Below are 22,486 nucleotides of genomic sequence, written 5' to 3' on the forward strand. Positions count from 1 at the left end.
TGTATCATAATTGTAAACAAATCTAAATAAACGCTTTCATATGGCAAACATACCTGTAGAATTCCTCAAGGCTAGTATAGTTCAGAAGAACATAAGGAAAAGCAGACAGGCTATATCCACTGTCATTTATTTTCAGCCACTCCATCACCAAATAGTCTAAATGTGATGTCATGAAGTCTTCTATACTTTTATAGCCAAAAATGTCAGATATATTTTTCAAAACCTGTGCATGAAATAAGATTGCAGAAATAGCATGCAGAGTACATGATACTACAGCAAACTGACAAACTACAGCTCCACGTCCATCTATCCCCCAGCCTTTTAATGAACATCTGTATAACTCAGCTGCTATTTCGCAGAAGCAATTTTTTTTATTATTTGTATTGCCGTATCTCGAAAGAGTGCAATCAAGGAACTACAAGTACTCGGTATGCGGTGGTACGCAAAGAAAGGACAGCCAGTACACATTTTGTGGGGTGGAGACTGTGTGCAAAAACAAGAGGCAACGAATAGAAAGGAAGGATAAAAAGACTGTTGGCATGAAAGGTTGCAGTATAAACAGCAATTTTAGTACACCCTTCTAAAATAAAAGTCCGCAAGACACATACCATCTTCCAACACTTTGCATTTATTTTACATAGTTTCCACATTGGGAAACTCATTTTACTTCCACTGGGTAGAAAGATTTTTTAAAAAGAGATCTGCAATCTTCAACGTATAAAAATCTATTTGTATTTCAGATCAGTGCTTTTAACATACAAGATTTACCACTGAAATTGCCTTTTATGATGTCATTATTTCTCTGTAGGTTGTTAAATATAACTACCAATTCATTCAGATATTTAAGTCCCACATCAGTCATGCTCTTACAAAATCTAACAACTTTCAATACTGACAAAAGCATTTCGTACCGTTCCAATTTTAACCTAACCTTAATTTATAACCCAAATATAAAATGGAATTTTATACTTGCCTTTTTCACAAGCTGAGGATCTAATCCATTCTCTTTCACAGACTGGCAAATAGCAAACAGAGCTTGCTTTTCACAGACCGGACTGCAGCACAGAACCATGGTTATAAGCATCAGCAAAACTGCTTTTCCATTACACTGTTTGTCCAAAAGATCTTCAGGACTTGCATCATCCCTGACCTTCGATAAGAAATAATGCAGAACTCGTACAAGTATTCTGCTAAAGCAATCTCCTAATTAATAAATGAGCATAAATAATTTAAAATTAAGGACACTACATATTACATAAACACATAATTTGAATTTACATTGCCTCTTATTCACCATTTATATGTTGTCTACAATATCAAGGCTCCATTTTTCTTTGATTCCTAAGCGTTACCATACTGAAACCCACAACAACAAATGGTATGATACAGAAGAGCAGCTGGCAACATACAGTGAAAAAGTTTACAAACTTCTAATGTGGGCAAAACAGTGGCTGACAAGATGTGTAAGGAACTTCCGAACTACCACCTTGGTTCACCGCCTCAGATTATCAGAAGTCCAGAAGAATTAATGTTCTCAGAAAATTAAACATGATCATTTTAAAAGTCATTTTATTCATAAAATGAAAACCAGGCAAAACTAATGACTAGATGTTGGTACCAGATTTCTCATTCCTTCCTGAACCCTGAGATAAACGTTCTCAAAAGCCTTTTGCTGGAGCTTCAAGGGAAGAGGTTTTGACATTCCAGAAGAATCTCTCTTTTTCACATCCTGAAACAAACTTCAAAAAAAAAAAGGTAAGATAATTATTAGCATAACATTCAGTCTACAAAATTACTGCATATTGTGCATATCAAACAACGTGATTCTGATCTTCTGAGTATCATTATTTTCTTCCTAACTTTCTTGTACAGCAGTCTTTCCTTCCTCTCCCTCAAACGTTATCAATAACACTAAGAGAATCTGTTGGTCTGAAATGGCAGAGAATAGCCTGAAAACATAAAAGTTTCCCAACCTCTGCCAGTGCAGGAAGCCAAACTTCAGTTTTCCGTCATACTGGAACATTTCATGTCATGAAGTACTTTGAGAACATATTTATTGAACAGATGTATATGTAAAAAAGAGTTTCTCAAAGAATTTATTTTTTGTAGATAAAGGCTCAACCCACTTTACTCTTTGTAACAAAAATGGGACCATCACATTTCTAAGTGATTATTAGCAGATACCTAAGAAAGATCACCTTATGCTTGCTTTGTATACATAATTCCTTGAATGTATTATAATATTTGACCACAGGTGACCTAGTCAGATCATACGTTAGAAGCGGTGACCATATTTAATATCCTTCAATGATTTCCTCTTTCGTGAATGTATTACTTTTTGAATCCCTGTAAACCTCCAGCCAGTTGAAGAAAGTAGGATAATACTCAGGATAACTGAATGTTGTAAGAAGTAAACCCTATTTTCTTAGAATCCTGAACCTGTTAGCTTTGCTTGATGTCCCCTACTCTTTAAACTGGAAAAGACTGCCAATCTTCACTTTGGTCAGTTCCAGATTTTGTAGAGTTATGTTATACCTTCTGTAATTCAACTCTTTTTGTGCTGAAGGGCTCCAGTTTATCCAATGAATAGTTGTACATAAAGCGTATCATACTTTCCAACATCCCTCCCCTACTCCTATTCCAGCTCAATTACGTCCTTTTTGATGCATGGAGAAAGAACGATACACAGTATTCAAAACACAAGATCCTTTGAAAAAGTTTTCATGCTACACAATGAACCTAAACTATTTCTAGAGGATAAACAACTACTTCCTGTTCAAGTTTTGCATAATAAATTTAGTGCAAAATTTGCTATCATGTATAGTTTTTGATATCTATATCTCTCTCTATATATATATCTCTCTATCTCACATCACAGAATAATTGAAACACAGGCGAAGTTTGAACACCTTAACCAAAGTAACTCCATAGGCTTTTCTATTCTGTTAAGATTAAGGCCTCAGAAGTACTGAAAAGGGCAGCTATACAGTAGCAGAAGTAACACCCAGTTAAGTGAAATTAAGCATTATTCCTATAAACAGAAAAAAGATCTACATTATCACCTGGTAATCGACTTTGCAGCGAGAATGCGAACTTGATGGTGACTATCTGCGAGAAAATGTGGGAAAGTATCACTCACAGGTAGATCTTCATTTTTCACTTTAAGGATCGCCCACTTGCAATGAGGATCAGCCTGAACAAAATTAATATTGTGGTTTAAAATATACAGAAGATACTGATGTACGCAAAAGATCTTTAGATACAGTATTAAGTACTCATTTTAAGTATATACTTAACATTCTAATGGATGTCAAAAGATCTAGGATTACCTCAAGCAGGGCTTTCATGCAGTTTAAAAGGGCCACTCTTACTGGTGCTGTGCATTTCCCTCCTTGAGCTAAATGCCTAAAATAAGGAAGATTCGAATAAAGGAAAAAGTTGCCAACAATTTTGAGAAAAAAGCCTAACTAGTTAGTTTCTGCTGCTCACAGTTCATTCTTTTGTTTGGGAGGATTTGACGTTTTTATTGGTAATCTAAAATTGTAAACAATATTAGTCTTTGGTTGCTGAAGTTACCACTTTTCATAATTACTGATGCAATTCAGAGTATAATCAGTCTCTGTTAACATATAACAGTGTAGCACTTATTGTTCTAATACTATCTTACAGACCATATGATTCTTTGCTTCATAGAATCATAGAATTATCTAGGTCGGAAAGGACATGACACAGAAAATCTGGGAAGTTAAATGTTGGATAAAGATATCATAGGATACCAATAACAAGACACAAACAGCACTACAGTCTTCACACTGACAGCAAAGTTAAAAATGTTATGCCCAACAGACTTCTGCATTAAACACACAAAACATACCAAAAGGCTTCAACAACTGTCAAAAATTGTCCTCGAGCATCCCTTGTCTCTTCAGCATGTGGATTGGACTGGGCCAACCCTATTGCTATTGGAAGCAAATTATTTAGAATTACTTTACAAACTTCTTGATCTCGACGGTACAAAGAACACACATCACTGTGAAAGAAATAAAGAGAAAATATCTTGAAACATTAAAGAGCCCCCAAATCCTCTAGCTGTTGAACTAAAAGAGCTCCAATACATGCTGAACAGTTTCTCTCTTACGGAAGAGGCTTAAGAAGCATGTGAATATCGTCTTCAGGCAAGAGGTGTTCTTCAGTAGGGAGCTCCTTCAAAAGGACCAAGTACTGGCAAATAAACAAAAAAAAGAACCAAAATGGAAAATAATACTTAAGAAAATAAGTAGACAAAAAGAAAAACTACAAAACACTTTCAGTAACTCTGACATAAAATCATGCAGCAAGGACACCTATCATCAACTCTTACATGTTAGACTGATCGTCTTTTCATGCAAAGACTGTCACACAGTAATATGGCTCATGAAATTTTTAGTTTTGGCAGTCAAAAACATTCCCTTTGTAAACTAAAAACACAGATCCTATTCTACTACAGCTATTTAACCTGTTCTAGCTATTTAACAAGTAATTAATGATAAAGGCAAGATGTTTATACTTCTCAACTCTCTATTTTCTGTCTTACAAATTCTAACTGCTCTTTCCCCTGACCACAGCACACTTCAAAACACTAAAAGTAGCCATTTTAACGTCTTCTCAGGGGACCGATAACAAGTGAAAGATTAAGAATATACGATTGACAAGAATATACAGATTTAAAAACAGTACAAATACAGAGATGGGGCTGCTTGAAAAAAGCTGACACTCACCATGTGCAGATGCAATGGCTTAGCACCATCAAAGACACTGCCATCAGTAAGCATTAACAGCTTCCTCCGTATATCAGAGGCTCGGAAGCTCACTGTCTGAATTTGGACTGTAGTTACACAAATACACAAGAACCTCAGAATTTCAAGGAGAAGTAAATCCTGCTTTGTCAACTGTTCTTCAGCTAATGGGCTCAAAGCACCTGAAAATAAGATCTTCATGTAAGAAATGCTTCTCCGAGGACAATAAAGAAGTTGATAACATTTTAGGTATTCACAAAACTAATTTAAGTTCTCAGAACAGACAGAGTACTAGCAACTTTATTTGTTATTGAGCAGTTACTGTATCAGTAACAGTTTCTTGAGCGTTTCCGACTTCTACAAAGGCCCTCTCTAGAACAGAGGCTTTTAATTTTTTGTGCCCATACATATGGCTGATTTCTCCATCAAGGTTACAATGAACTCAGTGGAATCATCTGTAGCTGTGTTCTTTTGTGATGTTAACTATAACATAGGATGTATTTTAAACCATGGATTCAAAGCTTCCCCAACAGTGAAATGATGACAATTACTACTATATTAATATCCTCACTGAATTGTCAATTATAACCTAAGTGAAATAGTTACAAATGTCATTTTCCTGTCACACTTAGAACTCTTGTAACTTTCTGCAGTTGCAAACTTTATTTATTAGAATTACTTATCAGATGGTTGGAGAAGATACTTCTTAAGACACTTACTCAATACGACGGGGAAAACAGACTAGCTGCTGTTAGTGGCATTAATGTAACACCCTGATTTACTTCTCATTCAATAATAAACAGAAGACATAGCCCTGATTAAAAACTAAGATACACACCACTTTAAGAAAGAATTTAAAACAAAAGAGAACATCAGTACTTGTAGCTCCTAACAAGAAAAAACAGACAGACTCATTCTCCTGTTCCTCTGCAGGTCCAGAGATCTAAGAAAGGTGACCTTGTCAAGAATTACTGATCAGGAAAAGGAGAAAAGTTAAACAGTACCACTTTCAAGAAAATGAAGCAGAGTCTGTAACGACAGACACTGGTATCCTACAGACACACTTTCTAGTCTCCTCTTTGCCAAAACTTCTGCCTGACTTCGAACAAGTTAGCTACCTTCTCTGCTTGCATTTTACTATTCACAAAATAAAAAATAAACTTCTTTCCAAATGAGCTAGAACACTTCATTAACATCTTTAAAACACTAATGAGGTACAGAAGAATTATTATTGTTTAGAAAGTACTTGGTTCAACCATTATCTGCTTCAACTATTAATAAAGCAGTGCAATTTTTTATTTTGCAAACAAAGACCAATCTGTAAAAACAAGCTTTTACAAATAGTTTTGGACAGAGAGAAGACTAACCTGTTACATTTTGCATCTCACTGGATTCGTTTGTATCACTGATGTCAGTCACTGAATGATCATCAAATAGATCATCAGACACCTGGTTATCTGCTTCCATTATACTCTCCTCAGGGTCATTCCCCATTAGATCCGCTTCTCCCAGTTCAGCTGTTTTTCCAGTAAATGTCATCTGACAAAAACACCACATCCTTTTAAAGCTGGCTTTTAAGGACAGGAGAAACACCACAGGCATAACACAAGCAAAGACACCACAGTTTCCCAGTGAACTGGAACGGATGAAGACAAAAAGGGCTACATTGAATTGACGACTTTCATCCTTTGCAATAAATGTCTTTTACACAGGTGAGTGGTTTGATGTGAACTATTCTCTTTAGGACACAAGCTTCCTAAGGCAGATACCAGTCTCCTTGTTTTAGATGGTGCCAAGGACATTTGTGAGTCTTGTAGAGAATTGTTTTTCAAATACTGTCCTGGTTTGAGGCAAAACAGAACCAATTCTCTACAAGACTCATGAACTTCTCACTATGCCTCATAATTACAGAAAAATGAAAGGAAGGCATATGACCTTTTTGAGGGCACACTAATTACTACTTTCCCTACCAGATGACAAGTTAACAGAAGGTAAGACTCTCAGCTTCTCCTCACCTAAAAAAAACAAAGGATTTTTTCCCTACCTAGGCCTGACTACAGAACAATGTGCCAAAAAGAGAGGCTTTAAGACTTGTGCTAAACACAGTGGTGTGCCACCTTATCACTTTTGTCAGTGAGAAAGTTATTTACAGTTAGAAGATTTAATATCTAGATAATAAATACCTTTAAAGTGTTTTAAGGCACACAGGTCCATCAAACTACAAAATAAAAAGAAGCTTTAAAAACTTTACAAGTGCATTAAAGATACATGTCGTGTTAAAGAAATTCTTTCTGTGGCATAAAATCTCTGTATACTTTTACTCTAATATAGTATTAAAAAAATTTCAAAAAATAACATAATTTGGTTTTTAATGTGAGCTGGCATGCTAACCTTGATCAACTGTTATCCATTTACTCTCATTTTTCTCCTACACCTGTGTTCAAGTGCTAAACAGAAATGTTTCCAGTTAGGAATTCTCTACAAAACTCAATATATTTTGATTTATTTTTTCAATAATAAGTATGTCATTTGGTTTGCCTCCATATTATTATACTGTAAAAATATTCCTCTAATTGAAGAGCATTGCATTTAGACGCAGACAGAATGTACTTACCAGATTTTTACAAATATCTACAAGATCATTCATAAATTTTGATGTTAACAAATGCAGGAATATATTAGACAGCATCTTATTAGCACTGTTCTGTAAGAAAGCAAGATCCACAGATAGGTTAATTCGTTTTTTTCAGGTACTGTATGTATGATATTCAACTTTGTGATCTCATTAATGAAGACAGAAATATAAACTACTTTATAAACTTTACCTTGGTACAATTGCATAAACATTTTGTACACTGCATTATCAAAGTCCTCAGTGAGTTGATCTGGGCATCTTCATTTAGTTTGTTTTTAGACTGCGAAATGCCTTCTCCAGCATAATGAATGAGAGACTAGTAAAAATACAGCACAGTTAAAACACCTCAATCAAATTCATTTATACATTGGCACATACACGGCACACACACAGACACAAAAGGACAGGATTCTCATTCATACTCATTCACACATTCTCATTCATACAGCTTTGACATTTATAGCATGCATTAGTGAGTTTGGACTTCTTTTCTTTGATTTTTATTTCACTTATTCTGATCCAGAATCTACAAAAAGATGGCCTAGACCTGCCTGAAAGATTGTTATTTTCATCACAAAAGAAAAATACAACATCTGTCCATAATGTGTAAGTTTTGTGTTTCCATATTTAATCAAGAAACTGCCTCAGATAGTAGTAGCAGTAGTAGTAGTAATAATAACACTCGTAGCCATCAAATGATCTTAGGAAATTCTTGCATGAAAGAGCTATAAATGAAAGCACTCGTTATCCTTTAAGTAGTCCTTTGTCCACATGTCCACGATATTTTCTTTTTTTTAAAGGGGTGACTCAGAAATGTATCAATATTCAGAATAATCTTCACACAAAACTGATGTGTTGGTGTACTGACAGAATTCTAGTGAGTCTTCTCTTTCAGCAGCAGTAACATATTTAAACCTCTCTCAACTGCCTTTTTTTAAGCAGAAACCAGTAGAAATGCTCTGAAAATGTGTCACGATATGTGTCAAAATATGGATAGAAAAAAATATATTTTATATTTAATGGTTTATTTCATTTTTAATAGCTCCCAAACACATTGCTGCTTACCTTAGCAGTCTGGAACAACTTTGATTTACAGGCATCCTCTTCTTTAAATACACCAGTGTAGCAATAGCAACCAAGAACACCAATCAAGAGACCGACACATCGGACAAGGTGTTCTGCAGCAACCACCTTAGACTAAATCAAATACACAGTATAAATACCAGTGGCTTATTGTTAAACCTTTTCACCAACATACAGAATTCTTCGAAGTCTTTTTTAAACACTTTTATATACAGATTTCACCAAAATTAATGAAGATTCGCATCCTAATGTTTTGCACTACAGTTGCTTCAGCTCCCTAACGTGTCCTTTTGGCTCTCCATGTTATTATTCTCTCCATGTCCCATTGCCCTTACGCTTTCTTCCTTCACAATACTTTGAATTCTCCCTCTCCTTTAGATTCCACCATAGCAATACTTAGACAGCACTCTGGTCCAACCTCTTGCTCCCAAGCAGAGTCAGCTCTAAGGTCAGAACAGGTTATTCAAGGTTTGACCCAGTGAAAACCTCCAAGGATGAAGAGTGCACAACCTCTCAGGCAGGGCAACCTGGGCCACTGCCTGAGTGTCCTCACGTAGATAAAACTCTCCTTGTATCCAGTGGGAACTTCTCTTGACTCTGTTTCTCATCTTCCTGCAACACACCACTGTGGAGAGCCTGGCTCTGTCTTACAGACAAGTTTATAGGCACTGGCAGGCTCCCTTAAAGCCTGTTAGTCCCTCCAAAGCCACCTCTGCTCCAGGCTGAACAAGCCCAGTTTCCTCTGTGTCTCCTCACAGGTCAAGTGCTGGAGCCCCCGCCATCTCAGTGAATGCACTAAATGTTTGTCTTGTACTGGGAGGCCCAAAACTGGATGCAGTATTTCAGATGCCATCTAAAGGCATTGCGTAGAAGACGACTATCAGTTCCCTTGAGCACTGGCTGTGCTCATTAATACAGCCTGTATTTGCAGCTTTCTTTACAATTACTCCTTTACACAGCTGTCTCTTTTTACAAAACCAAACTATTTGAGACCTCTATGCCCAAGGCTATCTTGGCTGAAAACTGGCAAGAGCTTAAAGCGTTACAGGGGCATAGAAGTTGAAACCAACATCACAAAAAGCAGGGTAAAGTGGTTTATGTGGCAACTTTGCACATACTTCCATTTCTACACAGCTTCTACTATTCCCACATATTTATGAAAACGATGGATATTTTGCCAAGATGTAAAGAAATAGAGACTTCTCTATTTTGTATTAATGAATATCGCTTCTAAAATGCTTGCAGGTCATTTTTAGCAGCAAAAGGAATGAAAAATCTATGTATTTTGCCTTGAAAATATATTGCTTGGGAGCACAAACATAAGGATGTAACAGTAATTTCTAACTTACCTTAGGAGTATAGCTGCTTATAAGCTTTTCTGACATTGCTAAAAGACAGTACTCCAGTGTTTCCCTAAGATTTTGGTTGATGGCAAGTCTTGAACCAGTCGCATTTTTATCTGCAACATTTACTGCAAAGTTAGTGAAAATATCCATTTCATCAAATGTTGTCTGCAGATACAGCTCTTCAACATCAGAAAAATTGTTTTCTTCTTTCCCTTGCAAGTGTTGCACACTTGAAGAAGAGACATCATTTTTACTTTAGCAGCCAGTATACGACTTACAAGTCTTTAAAACTGTTATTTAAATGCAAGAATTAAACAATAGCAAAATAAAATACTATCTCTATTATCTAAATTATCTATAGATATCTATAAAATATCAACAAACAGGAAGAGCTGGAAGCCTTGATGATAGAAAGCTACGACCTAGTTGCCATTACTGAAACTGGGTGGGACGAATCCCATGACTGGAGTGTGGCTATGCATGGCTACAGGCCGTTCAAAAGGGACAGGCGAGGAAGAAGGGGTGGAGGCATTGCCGTCTACATCAAGAAATGGATAGTGTGAAGAGCTGTCTCTGAAGAACAGCCAGCAGGTTGAAAGCTTGTGGGTAAGAATTAGAAACGGAGGCAACAAAGGGAGCCGTTTGGTTGGTGTCTACTACAGGGCGCCTGATCAAGGGGAGCCTATTGATGAAGCTTTCATACTCCAGCTACAGGAGGCATTGCGCTTGCAGGCTCTCTCCTGCTGGGGGCCTTCAGCCACCCTGACATCTGCTGGAAAAGCATCATGGGAAGCTGTAGGCAATCCAGGAGACTCCTGGAGTGCACTGAGAATAACTTCTTAAGGCAGGTAACAGACAGCCCCACCAGAGAGGATGTGATACTGGATCTGCTGGTCACCAACACAAGTGAGCTAATCGGTGACATCAAGATTGGAGGCAGCCTGGGCTGCACTAATCATGCACTGGTGGAGTTCACAGTCCTGAGGGACATGGGTCAGGGGAAGAGTAAAGTCAGGATTCTGAATTTTAGGAAAGCAAAATTCTAGCTCTTCAAGGAGTTAGTCAATAGGACCCCCTGGGAAACTGCCCTCAGGGACAAAGGAGCAGAACAGAGCTGGCAGATCTTGAAGGATGCTTTCCATAGAGCACAACAGCTCTTGGTCCCAAGGTGTAAGAAATCAGGAAAGTAAGGGAAGAGACTGACATGGCTGACCTGTGAACTGGTGGTCAAACTAAAAGGCAAGAAGGAAATACACAGGCAGTGGCAGCAGGGACAGGTATCGTGGGAAGACTACAGGGATGCTGCCCATTTGTGTAGGGATGGGATCAGGAAGACCAAGGCACAGCTGGAGCTGAACTTGCAAGGGCTGGCAAGAATAACAAGAAGGGCTTCTACAGGTACGTCCACCAGAAAAGGAAGGTCAAAGAAAACATATTTCCCCTGATGAGCAAGACTGGCAAACTGGTAACAATGGACGAGGAGAAGGCTGAGGCACTCAACAACTTTTCTGCCTCAATCTTCACTGGCAACCTCTCTTCCCACACCTCTGGAGTGGATGGATGGCAAGCCAGGGACTGCGGTAGCAAAGTCCTTCCCACTGTAAGAGAAGATCGGGTTCATGACCACCTGAGAAACCTGAACATACAGAAGTCCATGGGACCTGACAAGATGCATGCCAGAGTCCTGAGAGAACTGGCTGATGCAGTTGCCAAGCAACCCTCCATGAGATTTGAAAAGTCATGGCAGTCGGGAGAAGTCCCTGGTGACTGGAAAAAGGGAAACATCGCACCCATTTTTAAAAAGCATAGAAAGGAGGGCCCTGGGAACTACTGAACTGTCAGCGTCACCTCTGTGCCTGGGAAGATCATGGAACAGATCCTCCCAGAAGCTATGCTAAGGCACACGGAGGACAGGGAGCCACTATGGCTTCACCAAGTGCAAATCTTGCCTGAACAACCTAGTGGCCTTCTGTGATAGAATGACTACATCAGTGGACAACGGAAGGGCTATGGATGTCATCTAGCCAGACTTCTGTAAGGCCTTTGACATGGTTCCCCACAACATCCTGCTCTCTAAATTGGAGATATGGGTTTGATGGGCAGACTGTTTGGTGGATGAGCAATTGGTTGGATGGTCACGTCCAGAGGGTAGTGGGTCAATGGCTCCATGTCCAGATGGAGACAGGTGACAAATGGTGTCCCCTCAGGGGCCCACACCGGGACCAGTACTGTTCAATATCTTCATCAATGACATGGACAGTGGGACCGAGTGCACCTTCCGCAAGTTTACAGATGACACCAAACTGAGCGGTGTGGTTGACACACCTGAGGGACAGGATGCCATCCAGAGCGACCTGGACAAGCTCAAGAAGTGGGCCCATGTGAACCTTGTGGGGTTCAAAAAGGCGAAGTGCAGGGTCCTGCATCTGGTTCAGGGCAACACCCAGTATCAACACAGGCTGGGGGATAAAGGGACTGAGAGCAGCCCTGCCGAGAAGCACCTGGGGGTAATGGTGGATGAAAAGCTGGACTTGCGCCAACAATGTGCGCTGGCAGCCCAGGCAGCCAACCATATCCAGGGCTTCAAAAGAAGCATGGCCAGCAGGTTAAGGGAGATGATTCTGCCTCTCTACTCTGCTCTTGAGACCCCACCAGGAGTGTTCAGCTCTAGAGCCCAGGCAAGACATGAACCTGCTGGAGTGGTTCCAGAGGAGGGCACCACAAAAATGGCCAGAGGGCTGGAGCACCTCTGAGGAGGACAGGCTGAGAGAGTTTGGGTTATTCAGCCTAGAGAAGAGAAGGCTCTGGGGACACCTTACTGTGGCCTTTCAGTACTTAATGTTTATTTAATTAGATGTAAGGAGGACATTTTTTACAATGAGCATGGTGAAACACTGGCACAGGCTGCCCAGAGAGGTGTTACGCGCTCCATCCCTGGAAACATTCAAGGTCATGTTGGATGGGGCTCTGAGTGACCTGATTTAGTTGAAGATGTCCCTGCTCATTGCAGGGGGCTTGGACTAGATGACCTTTAAAGGTCCCTTCCAGCCCAAACTATTCTATGATTCTATCTTTTTGTGCTTCCTAAGCCTAGTTGATCTTTAATTTCTAACGTGACTTTTGTTGTGGAGTGGATACTATCATTTTAGATCTGTCTGAAGAAAATGGAAGCAAAAATGAAGCCTGCACACACATCATACGTTAAGACGGCTGACCTCAACCTACTTTACACAATTGGAGAAGAAAATTCACAAAACCCCTGAAGCTAGTATTTTTAACTTCTAGGTAGGAGAGTCTTATCTTCCATCAGTATAAGTTATACACCTTTTAGATTAACTAAGAGGAAACTGGATACAGTCCAAGAGCTTGAACATATGCATTAGTGAAAGATGCAACAGCATTCACAGAGTGTCTCCGATAGACTCAAGTGATATGTGGCTGGGGCCACAAATACAGGTGGAGGACATATGGAAGGTAAGCAACTAGCCAACTTTCTACTCAGCATCTATTTTCAGGAAAACTCTTAGGATATGTGCTTCCTTTAGAACGGAAGGTAACGTTAAAAATCATACATATTTGTATAAAGTTACAAATTATTCAGAAAACATAATTGTAATGAGTTAAAAATGCCTAATGTACTTATGGTTAAGGAGATAAATATTTAGCTGTATTGCTGAAGAGAGATGATGCACGCATTCCTTGTAAGGTATTTTATTCAATATCTGAAGTTTTGACTCTGTGAGCAAGAGGCTATATTAACCTCTGCTTAAAGCATCTTAACAAATTGCAAAAGCAGCATTATTTTCATGGGGTCTGAAAGATGTTGTACAGAAAGATGCAAAAGAGCTTGAGGAATTATGCATTTCATTATCTCATTTCATGCTAAAATGACAAATATAAGAAGCTGATTTATCGATTGATTTAAATCATAATGATTGATTTAAAAACATACCATTTAGCATCATTTTGGAAAAAACTCATGGCAGCTCTACAGTTCTTCATTGTAAGGCTCACAAGAATTTTTTGTAATATTAGGTGAGGAAAATCACTGTAAAAAAAGAAAATTGTTTTGTAATATCCTGTAATCGGACAAGCTCTTGGGATTCCTGCAGGGCACCCAAACGTTAACCAAATTCACAGTGTGGCTTCAAAGAAGCTTAAGTTTTCACTTAAGATTTCTAACACATACTTCATATATCTGCTATACTATGGACAGATAACTATTATGTCCCCAGAGTGACATATGACAGTAAGCTTAAAAACCCTATAAACTCTAGCAAAGCATTAACATAATACAATTCTGTAAAATCACTTTTCCCTGCACAATCTTCTGTGTTACAGGGTCAGCTTACATATAAAATTATGCCACAAAGACTTTACCTGCAGAGCACAGGAGGCAACTCTGCACATTCTTCCATTTCTTCCTCCAAATGGCAGGACAGTACCCATTTCATTATTGCTTCCTTTAACACAAAATCCAGATTTCTTTCACAATTATTCTGTTCCATTCCTACATCCAAATTTTTTGGCACTGAACAGGCAGACATCACTAATGCTAAACAACATACAGCAGAACTGTAACAAAAGCGGAACACAGGGCATTTGTGAGAAACAACGTGGTATTTGTTGATCAGCACTCAAAAGCAAAGTCAGTATTTCTGCATGCTTAGGGACCATCAAGTACATCAGCAAGTTAATAAGCAAGCATACTAGAAAACTCCGTTATTAGACTCTTTGCATTTTCAAAAGCCCCATTTTGGCTATTACAGATATTTCCTGTCTATTTTAAAGACCGTTTCACAATACTCATTTCAGAATCAAAATATATTTAGAAGAAAACATACTTTTAATTTAAAAAAAATCAACACCTCTTTCAGTCAGATTTTAACTTTTTAGTCAGATTTTACATGTTTAGTCAATTTTTAAATTTGAAGATGCTTGCCTCTCCTTTTCTGCCTGTGCTTTCAGACTTACATATGCATTCATGCCCATTTCAAATGCCTAAAACACAAACATGGGCAGTTCTTAACTAGAAATACAGCCGCAACAATATTATTTTGAATAATACGGTGGTTTTGGTTGCACAGTATAGAGCAATGTGAATCAGACACAAAATTCTACCCTTGCTTCCCATTTTACCTTGAAGGCTTGCATGCAGGTCCTGAAAATATCTTCCAGAGTTCTTTATCTGTTACAACAAGGTTTCCTTGAATCATAGCTCCGAGTAGCCCAAAGCTCTCCACTTCAATTTGCTGGAAGCTTACGCTACGAATAGTAAGAGACCAAATCTTTGCCCAGGTTCTCTGGAGCTCCAGCTTGTGGGTGCTTTTCAAATCAGTTTTCTGGTTTTGACACAAAGCTACCTCTGTAAGACACTGCAGCACATACGGGGTCCTTTCTCCCCGGCGCTGCTGAGGCAGTAACTGGTGAAGTACGTTGAGTAAGGGAGGCAGCTCACTGTTAGGAAGACTCATGGGATACTTTGATATTAACTGAGCTGTAATCTGTAACCTTGAAAACACAAAATGAAGCAATTAATATCAAACATACAGAAATTTGTGTCTTCAAATGTAAACGAACAAACAAAGCATTCTCTGATTGTCATTTCACATTTCTGCTTCCCAGTATTGAGCTGATTTGTTTATGATCAAAGGTTAAAGGTTCAGTATTTCTACTGTTTTTACTTGAAAAACCTGCTTGTCTAGCCTCAATATCAATATTAATTTCTTACAAGCTAACTTCACTGATTTCTAGTAATTTCTTATAAGCAGAGTTCACTGATTCTGACCACAAGGGAAGAAAATTTCAGGCAAGAAATCTAAGCTTTCAGGCAAGAAATCTAAGTGACAACCGAAGCTTACTGCATGTGCAGACGCCTAATTCAAAAGCACACCATATTCAGAGGAACACTTAAATGTAAAAAGATGCCTCTAGTGATAGCTGTTTCACGTAAAGATGTTATTACCAAGGTATGACATCAAAATCCTGTGATCTTTGCAGGTTGTCTCGAATTAGTTCCCAGCCCAGTTCAATCCTCCTGCGCTTGCTTGGTACTGTTTCATCACTGGACTCTCTTTGGGAAACAGTATACGAGTGGCTAATTTCCAGAACTTTGGTATCCTCTGTAAAAACCTTTTATATAAAGGCACATTAAAAAGTATGTAAACAAAAAAAGTAGCACTTACAGGAAAACTGAAATGTCAAACTAAACTGTTCTGTTTTTTACTGTGTATAAAGGCTCTTAAGAGACAACCAGCATTATCCTTTACTATAGCAGAACCTCTGCTTATAGTCTAATAAGCGACACTAGTGAAATCTAGTATAATTTAGGAGTCCAAACATTTCAAAACGGCACAAAAATTAACAACTAAACACAACAAAACACAGACAAAAGTTACTAATACTTCAGTAAATGATTTTGAGGAAATGTTAAAGCTATACTGCTTTAAAAAGCAAAACATACAACACAGTAAAGAGTCAACTTTATATTCAACCAAAAATGTTACCTGATGACAAATATCAGCCATTAACTCAATCAAATTTTCCTTTACAGCAATATTACGTGAGCCTGAAGAATACTTTCCTCTGCTACTGATGAGATTTATTTCATTCACCAGCAGATCATACAGGTTATGTAAGATACTGTGCCATTTTGCTGAGTCATATGCACCTGTACGTGCAAAAACAATGAAAAGATGTGTGCAAAATACGGCCAAAATTAGAGTAAAGCATACAAAGCCTAACAAATGCAAAACAAGTCTTGCAATAAGGTAAAAAAGTGAAAAAAGCTAAGAGAAAACTTAATCAACGTATACAAGTAATTATGGTAGGAATGAAGTTTCTAATGGTTCTTTAGCTAACTGGAAAGACTACAATGAAATGCAATGGATAAATTTGGACTAATTATAAACTCTTTGCCATTTGCAGACAAAGTAAAAAAAAAATAAAATCTTTTTAAAAAGATGATGCTATAACTGAAATAGGCCATGACAGACAGACACAATTACTGAGTGGTGTTCTCTGACTAGCTTTATACACAAAGTCAGACTCAGAACAGTGGAAATTTCTGGGCTTAAATAAACCTGGTAAGACGTGAATACATGTGGCAATCTAAACTCAATCTAAACTATTATTTCCCGTCCCAAAAGACTTTGTGTTTTGATTTAGTAATTAAAATGTATAATGTTTCCAAGATTCAGTATCAAAATTCAGAAAGTTGACACAATAATTCGAACAATTACATACAGTGACAGATAGGAAAAAAAAACCAAGGAGCTTTTAATTGTACCTATTCCCTGAGTTTTTGCACCCTTTGGATGATGAACATGAACTTGAAGACGAAATAACTCAATTATTGATTCCTTCAAGGAATCCTTTGGTCTATGTTGAGTCCATATATAAAGCACTGTAGGCAAAATTTCTTCCCCTATTTTACAAATCCGTATGCGACAGTTGACAGCAAACTTATTGCAGAAGATATTCATTGCTCCAACAATATGATCCAGGCCTGCGGTATTCTTCTCCTGCCTGCAACATAAACCAAACAGTCAAACGTCAAGAAGCAATAATCTTACTTAATTTCTCAAGAATTGTTTAAATGTAAATACTAGCAAGTAACAATATTCGGAATATTATTTGCCTAACAGATGCAGAAGTTATTAATAGTTTAAAGAATTTATTAAATTGGTGTTCAAAGACAGAACAACAAAATATGTCTAAAGAAGTATTACTTGCTATTACTCAAGTCTAATATTAAATACTTAAAATGGGTTATTCTCTAAAAGTAGGTATCACCGTACAAAAGGAGCACTTGCAACATACCTCACACACTGCATTGCTTTTGAGAAGAAGGTAAACATATCGGAACTCAACCCATCAGTCTGGAAGCAGTACCCCCTCATAAGCGTGTGAATTATCCTAGCCACCAAGACTCTATTGATCTTCCCAGAAGGTCTGAGGTATAATTGGCCATACAGAATCAGCAATTCTGCAAATATATTAAAAAAAGTACATAAGATATAATGTGTATATACGTTATAAACATAGCAATATATAAAAAACCATATATATTACAAAGAATTACAGAAAAAAGCTCGAAGCAAAATATTACATTAAATATACATAACCCACCATTCTGAATTCAGCTGCATGACACTATTCACAAAGATCAACTGGGGAAAAAAAATAATAGTGGTCTTGTCTACACTGGAAGTAAGGTTACATCCACTCTGAGCTGGGATACAATCTGCTTTGTGCCACACAGACAAAGTAGCTATAGCCACAGAATCAGCTTTCACTACTACTTCCACACTCAGCTTCTACTCTACATTGAGCTCCGTTTGTTGCAGATTACAATAAAAGTACTCAGAAACAATTTACAGCCACGCATATATCAATAAAGAATTTGGTGCTGCGGGAACATGTCAACAGATCAGAACAGTTGGTACTGAGTCTGCCCATCTTTCCATGACACACAGTTCAGGTATTTCACTCCAGCCTGCAGACAAACACGTCCATGCTTTGCACTCACAAGTTTTCTGAAGGAAAGACACCTGCCACAGATTTATGCTTTCTTACCTCAAGGCCCATTTAGGAATCATCACACCGTCCTTTCACCAGCCTCATACAAATCACAGTAGCACATTACCGATCCAACCATGACCAGCAGTTTAAAACAACACATACAAAAGCCTTGCTGCCATTTCATTTCATGCCACCTACAAATGACATAATACTGTCCCTCAGTCCAGCAAGCAGGCATGGGGTCATTTGCAGAATTCAGGTGTCTCTCTGAATCATGGGAATCAGAGACAGTTCAGACCCTATATAGCTTTAACCTGGTGGCAACAGTGCCCAAGCCTGGTTTAACTGTGTCCCTTCTGCATAAAGGGTGGAAGCGGCACATGCACCCGTGACCTCCCAACATCCTCAGAACAGTGGGCCCTACACAAGGGCAAATGCACAGCAGCTCAGGGCCACAACAGTTTACAGCCAGTGCTCCCTGTCCCGGCAGGGGATTCTTATACTGGGACCTCCTCAGCCTGGGAAATCACTCCTGCTCACACCTGCAGAGCGATTACTGGCTGAACTCTTTTCACATCTACTCTCCATGCTCTCTGCTGACCTCCCCTCAAAGAACACACGTGCAAGGAAAGCACACAGCTGCACACAAAGCCTAGCATCTGAATGGGACCAAAACCTGCAACAGAACAAGTAGGTGAACAAAAAGCATTAAAAAAATTAGAAAACCTGATCCCACAACACCAGCTGGTCTCATCTCATAGCTGAGCCTGCTTCAAGCAGGAGGCTGGACTAGAAATCTCATGAGAATCCTTCCAACATGAATTATTCTCTAATTCCCTGAGAGAGCTAATACAGCTATAATATATACAGAGATGAGCAGGGAAGAAGGGAAATACTGCATATGATTTTTTAAAACCAGGGTCTGAACATAGGAAAAGTATAGCATCCAGCAATATGATCCTTCTTCTGGAGGCCGAGAGAGTTTACCAGAAACTAAGAAAATCCGGTTGACATGGCCAAACTAAAAGAGAAGGCACAATGCTTTCATTCATGGACAAAAATGGCCCCAAAAGTCATAACGGTCTCTAAACCCTGCTGCCATGCCTCTCCCTCCATGCTTCAGGAACTTTGGGAGAGAACTTAGGGGAGAACTTTGTAGGGTGGGGTTGATGGTCGGACTCGATAATCCCAAGGGTCTTTTCCAACCTAAATGATTCTAAGATTCTATGATTTAGACACCTGAATAGACTTTGAGGACCCCACACAAGTTGTTGGAAGAGTTGAAATCCCCTTCCCTGCTTAACTGAGCTTCCTCTTTTTTCTCCAAGTCCAACTGTGCACACCAGTCACTACTTAAGAGCACGGTCTAGTGTATTTTCATGCTGGAACTCTACCTCTCCAGCTTTTCATGTTCCCAAGCTTCACCTAAGTGAGTCAAGACCTGGTATCAGTGCTGCTTACAAATCTTCATGATCCTTTCAAACACAGCTTTCATGCTGTCCTCCATCTCCTCCCCCTTTCAGCCCTGAGGTGTTGCAGCATCCTCTCTGGGATGTCTGCAACAACATGGGCACCAGGTGGGGGCTGAAGAGGTAGGGGAAAGAAGTTGCTGTGGCATCATCTTCTTCAGAAGAATATGCAGAAGAAAGAAAAGCAAGTCTGTTGGTCCTTGGATATATGTGACAATGCACAGCTCTGTTTATTGCCATCCTTCCCACAGTTCTTAGGGTACTAAGGACACAGTTTTCTGTAGGTAGCAGTAGTACTGGTATAGATACAGTTCTGCCTTAATTCCTACAGCAGACAGGTGAAATCAAACTCTGAAAACCCTAAGACGTGTGAACTTCAGTCCCAGGGGGCGGCACAGCAAATGGCACATCTCGACATCTAGGTAAAGGAAGATGCAGTGTAATTTGTTAAGCAGCAAGAGTGGAAAGAGGCCGCCTTGGCAGTATCAATTCCTCCTTATTTGGTGTTTGTAACCTCCTTGGCTGGTGTTTACTGGAAGACGGATCAAGAATCTTCTGCTGCTCTGAGTGCCTGAGTGGGTACTGGATGAGCTCTTTGAACACTAATGGACTATTTCACCCATTTTTGCTGGGAATGTGCTCTGAACAGAGCAACCGCCTTCCTAGATTAAGGCTTGCATCCTATGGAGATCACACCCAGTTGGTGACAAGGGCAGCGGCTGTCAGTGGCGGAGCAGCAGAGCATTAAGCCTACCGGCTCTAGTCATGAGAGCTTGGTCCCAGGCATCCCTGGAGGTCCTCCACAGTCTAAAGGTAGAACCATGCTGACACACCACCACCCTTCCACCCCTTCAAGCTGAGGTAGATGAATTTTATGAGGTGGAGAGCATCTTCCAGATTGTTTTGTGTTTATTGGTCAGCGGAGTGCTCTGAGTTGTTGTTCATTGGTGTGGCAAGTTACTGGATCATTTAAGCAGGCTCAGCTATGAGATCAGACCAGCTGGTATTGTCGGATCACTCATTCTTGTCTAAGTTTGGTTCTGATATTTCTGCCACTTACATCATTTTTCCCCCATAACACCTGCCTAACTGCTTTATCTAACAAAAAGTTACACCCCTAACACTTGCACAGCAGCATACCAAAGGTCAAACTGTAGGCCCTCTGACATTTGCGTCATTACTCAAGTTATACCAGCTCAGTAGGCCATGACACTTTCCGCCCCTTGCTCTGCACCTCCCTAACACTCACTCGTTTAATGGTACACAGTGGGAGGGTACTTGCATCATAAATTACATCCTTTGCAACAGTCTCCAGACTCAGGGCTTGGAGATAATAGACAATATGGTATATCTAGTCAACCCCAAGTTCGTCTGCCTATAATTTCATCGTTTTGTTTTTGAAGTGAGATCCATTACCAGACTCAATTATATCTGGTGTACCACATGTCCACAAACATTTTTTTTCAAGACCTACTATAGTGCTTTTAGCAGTGGCATAAGCTACTAAGGCGAGCCTCCAACCAGCTCACAGTCCTTTCTTTAAAATAGCTAGGACATATTGATTCCCCCTACTAAGCCTGCACAAAGATCCAATGTAGTCTACTTACCACACATCTTCAGTCTTTTAGTTTAAATGACAGCTTTCACGCTTCAATACCTTTCGTGGTTTACCTTTTTTTCACTAATGAACAAATTTCAAATATCTTTATTATGTGCAGAATTGCATCTTTAGACAAATCATTCCTCAGTCTCTTGCCCAGAGACAGGTGGAATCTCATCTTAGCTGTTTCATGATTCCATCAAGTTATAAATAGGCACACTCCACATTCCCAGTCCAGGACTTTGTTGACTGCAGCAACTTGAGTAGATTGGTCTGATTGATAGTTGTTCTTTCGTATTTTGGTGGTGTTTCCTTTTGGGACATAGCTAATTACATGTCATAACCATACGATGAGTTTTTTCCAAATCCCGTGTGATGTTTTTCCACAAGAAAGCTATCCAAATAAGTCTCCCTCATCTCCGCCAGTTCCTGTTTCTACTGTGTAAGCCAGTCCCAGAGGGCCTTGGATGGCCACCATCCAAGAGTCAGTACGCAGGTAAAAATCTGTGCTGTTTCCTCTGTAATGCTGCATCAACGGCCAGTCTTATGTCTTGGATTTCTGCATATTGACTTAGCTGTCCTTCACCTTCATCAGCTTCTATCACCTGTTGGGCAGGATTCCAAGTGACCGCTTTCCCTTGCTAATGGCCAATGGCCAAAAATTAGGCAAGAACCACTAGTGAACAAGGCATATTACTAATTTTCTGAATCCCTGTCATATTCCAGGGCTTCTAGAGCATGTGGTAATACGTTGGGTGATACTCCAAAAGTCATGATGGTTGGACCAATCCCTCAGCTTCTCCACTAGGCTGGAGTATCACTGTTTCCCCTTATGAGTCCATTTATTTCAGGTCACACTTCTTGTGTCAAAAGTCACAGGCATTTATCCTTTTAGCAAACAGTGAAGTACCAGCAAGCAAGGAGCCAGCACTATTTCTGCTTCCATTGCCACTACTTCAAATGCTGCCCAGGTTCCTTCACAGATGGCCAGCATTTCTTCTTCTGACTAGGTGTAGGTGGCAGCCTAGGGTCAGATCTTATTGTTGCACAGGTTG

At 39.3% G+C, this 22,486-nt stretch overlaps 1 protein-coding gene across 4 annotated transcripts in view; it reads right to left on the minus strand.

Moving 5' to 3' along the window:
* Positions 1-22,486, minus strand: part of ATM (ATM serine/threonine kinase) — an 80,009-nt gene that overhangs the window by 46,390 nt on the left and 11,133 nt on the right. For all 4 annotated transcript variants that reach the window (XM_074570119.1, XM_074570091.1, XM_074570101.1 and 1 more), the window contains exons 6-25: positions 17,661-17,826; positions 17,128-17,366; positions 16,346-16,509; positions 15,805-15,971; positions 14,979-15,350; positions 14,220-14,414; positions 13,792-13,887; positions 9,843-10,068; positions 8,476-8,607; positions 7,601-7,726; positions 7,390-7,479; positions 6,143-6,314; positions 4,758-4,957; positions 4,139-4,221; positions 3,875-4,030; positions 3,330-3,405; positions 3,063-3,193; positions 1,619-1,739; positions 974-1,150; positions 54-223 (exon numbers count right to left, since the gene is read on the minus strand). In XM_074570119.1, coding sequence (XP_074426220.1) covers positions 54-223; positions 974-1,150; positions 1,619-1,739; positions 3,063-3,193; positions 3,330-3,405; positions 3,875-4,030; positions 4,139-4,221; positions 4,758-4,957; positions 6,143-6,314; positions 7,390-7,479; positions 7,601-7,726; positions 8,476-8,607; positions 9,843-10,068; positions 13,792-13,887; positions 14,220-14,414; positions 14,979-15,350; positions 15,805-15,971; positions 16,346-16,509; positions 17,128-17,366; positions 17,661-17,826 — 3,259 coding nt within the window. The remainder of the gene's footprint in view (positions 1-53; positions 224-973; positions 1,151-1,618; positions 1,740-3,062; positions 3,194-3,329; positions 3,406-3,874; positions 4,031-4,138; positions 4,222-4,757; positions 4,958-6,142; positions 6,315-7,389; positions 7,480-7,600; positions 7,727-8,475; positions 8,608-9,842; positions 10,069-13,791; positions 13,888-14,219; positions 14,415-14,978; positions 15,351-15,804; positions 15,972-16,345; positions 16,510-17,127; positions 17,367-17,660; positions 17,827-22,486) is intronic.

Source organism: Larus michahellis, chromosome 1 (genome assembly GCF_964199755.1).
Source record: "Larus michahellis chromosome 1, bLarMic1.1, whole genome shotgun sequence".
NCBI classification, from domain to species: domain Eukaryota; kingdom Metazoa; phylum Chordata; class Aves; order Charadriiformes; family Laridae; genus Larus; species Larus michahellis.